Below are 1,508 nucleotides of genomic sequence, written 5' to 3' on the forward strand. Positions count from 1 at the left end.
CCCAAGTATGTGGTCACAGCGAAAGGACAGAGCATGACCCTGAGATGTTGCTATGAGAAGGGACACCAGACTGTGTACTGGTACAAGAAGGCCCTGGGCCAGGGCCCCCAGTTCCTGGTTAGCTATTATGATGGAGCAGAGCAAGAAAAAGGAGCCATCCCTGAAGGATTCAAAGTTACACAATTCAGGAACTTCACCTCTGAGCTGACCGTGAGCTCCGTGAACCAGATGGACGCAGCCTGGTATCTCTGTGCCAGCAGCTTGGCACAGCCCTGCAGGAGCCGCAGCCCAGAGCACAAAAACCTCCTGCCAGTCAGGAAGTGGGGTGAGAGCGGGGCACAGGCAGGAGGGGGCTCAGCCCTGCGGCAGGACAGGGTCTCCTGGCTCCTGTGGGCTTGGGCTTTAATGACACAAAACCAAAGTGCAGGAAGGGTTTTACTGTTCAGCTGTCTGAGCGGATGTCACCTTCCCAGGCCCGTTTTTCAATCCATGGCCCATGTCTCAGGTCTGTGCCTGAAACCCTGCCCCACGCCACCCCACAGACCGGGCCCCAGTCTGGCTTCCCCTCTGGTCCACCTTAGCAGGCCAGATGGAGCTTTTGTATGCATAGCCACAGCTTCTGCCCTGAAAACTCCAGGGAACCTGTGACATCAGGATCTACAAGCCCCCGATCCTTCCTGTGACAGAACAGACACCGGCTCCCACACTGCAGCCTCGTGGGGCCCCAGGACCCCTGGCGTCTGCTTGGGCTGTGCGGACAGGAGCCCCCCGAGGCGCCCAAGCCCCCCGCTGCAGACCCCAGCTCAGGCCATAACCACGCGGGACTAGTTCCAGTCCTTTATTCCACATTTCAGGTCCCTAATTTTTACAAGGTGCTGTAGCACATAAAAGAAAAACTGAAAAGCAGTGTTTCTTGGTGCTCAGAGATTCCGGCTCTGCTAATGTAAACGCTCAGACTTTCCCCGAACTCTGACCGACTCTCGCCTGTGGCCAGCTGTGGTGCAGAGCCTCTGTGGCTGAGAGCACCGCTGTGCTTTCCAGACAGGACAGTTCAGGCGGGAAACTCAGAGGTGGCTGAGGGGGCGTCTCAAGAGTGGGCCGCACACATGGACTGAAACAGGAGGAGATGCGGCCCCTGCTTCCACCTGATAACGAGGAAATTGGCTTTATATTTCAATGACGTGACCAAGCTGCTGCACCAGCTGCAGAAGTGGGAAACAGCTGAGCTCCCGCCACCCTGCTGCGCGGCCTTCAGTCTCTTGGGACAGAAAGTCTGGGGTGCAGCATGGAGCCCACTGCACCCCAGGGCCAGGTCTGGGCATGGCTCCCACGTCAGGCGCCACCTCTGATTCTTGCTTTTTAAACATTTATTGATTTATGCATACAAGAGCGGGGGTGGGGGGCAGCCCAGAGGTGCAGGGAGTTGGGGGGATGGGGGGGATTTCACCAGAGACAGAGCGGGAAGCACATCTGGTACATTGACCGAAACACACAGCTGAGGGGAGCAG

General features: G+C 57.4%; 1 protein-coding gene across 1 annotated transcript in view; it reads left to right on the forward strand.

Annotated features, from left to right (window-relative positions):
- Positions 1–1,508, forward strand: part of LOC101632932 — an 18,588-nt gene that overhangs the window by 16,728 nt on the left and 352 nt on the right. Inside the window, exon 3 of the mRNA XM_012720788.1 lies at positions 7–312. Within this exon, the coding sequence (XP_012576242.1) occupies positions 7–312 (306 nt within the window). The remainder of the gene's footprint in view (positions 1–6; positions 313–1,508) is intronic.

This window comes from Condylura cristata, unplaced genomic scaffold (genome assembly GCF_000260355.1).
Source record: "Condylura cristata isolate star-nosed mole 26May11 unplaced genomic scaffold, ConCri1.0 scaffold00005, whole genome shotgun sequence".
Lineage (NCBI taxonomy): Eukaryota > Metazoa > Chordata > Mammalia > Eulipotyphla > Talpidae > Condylura > Condylura cristata.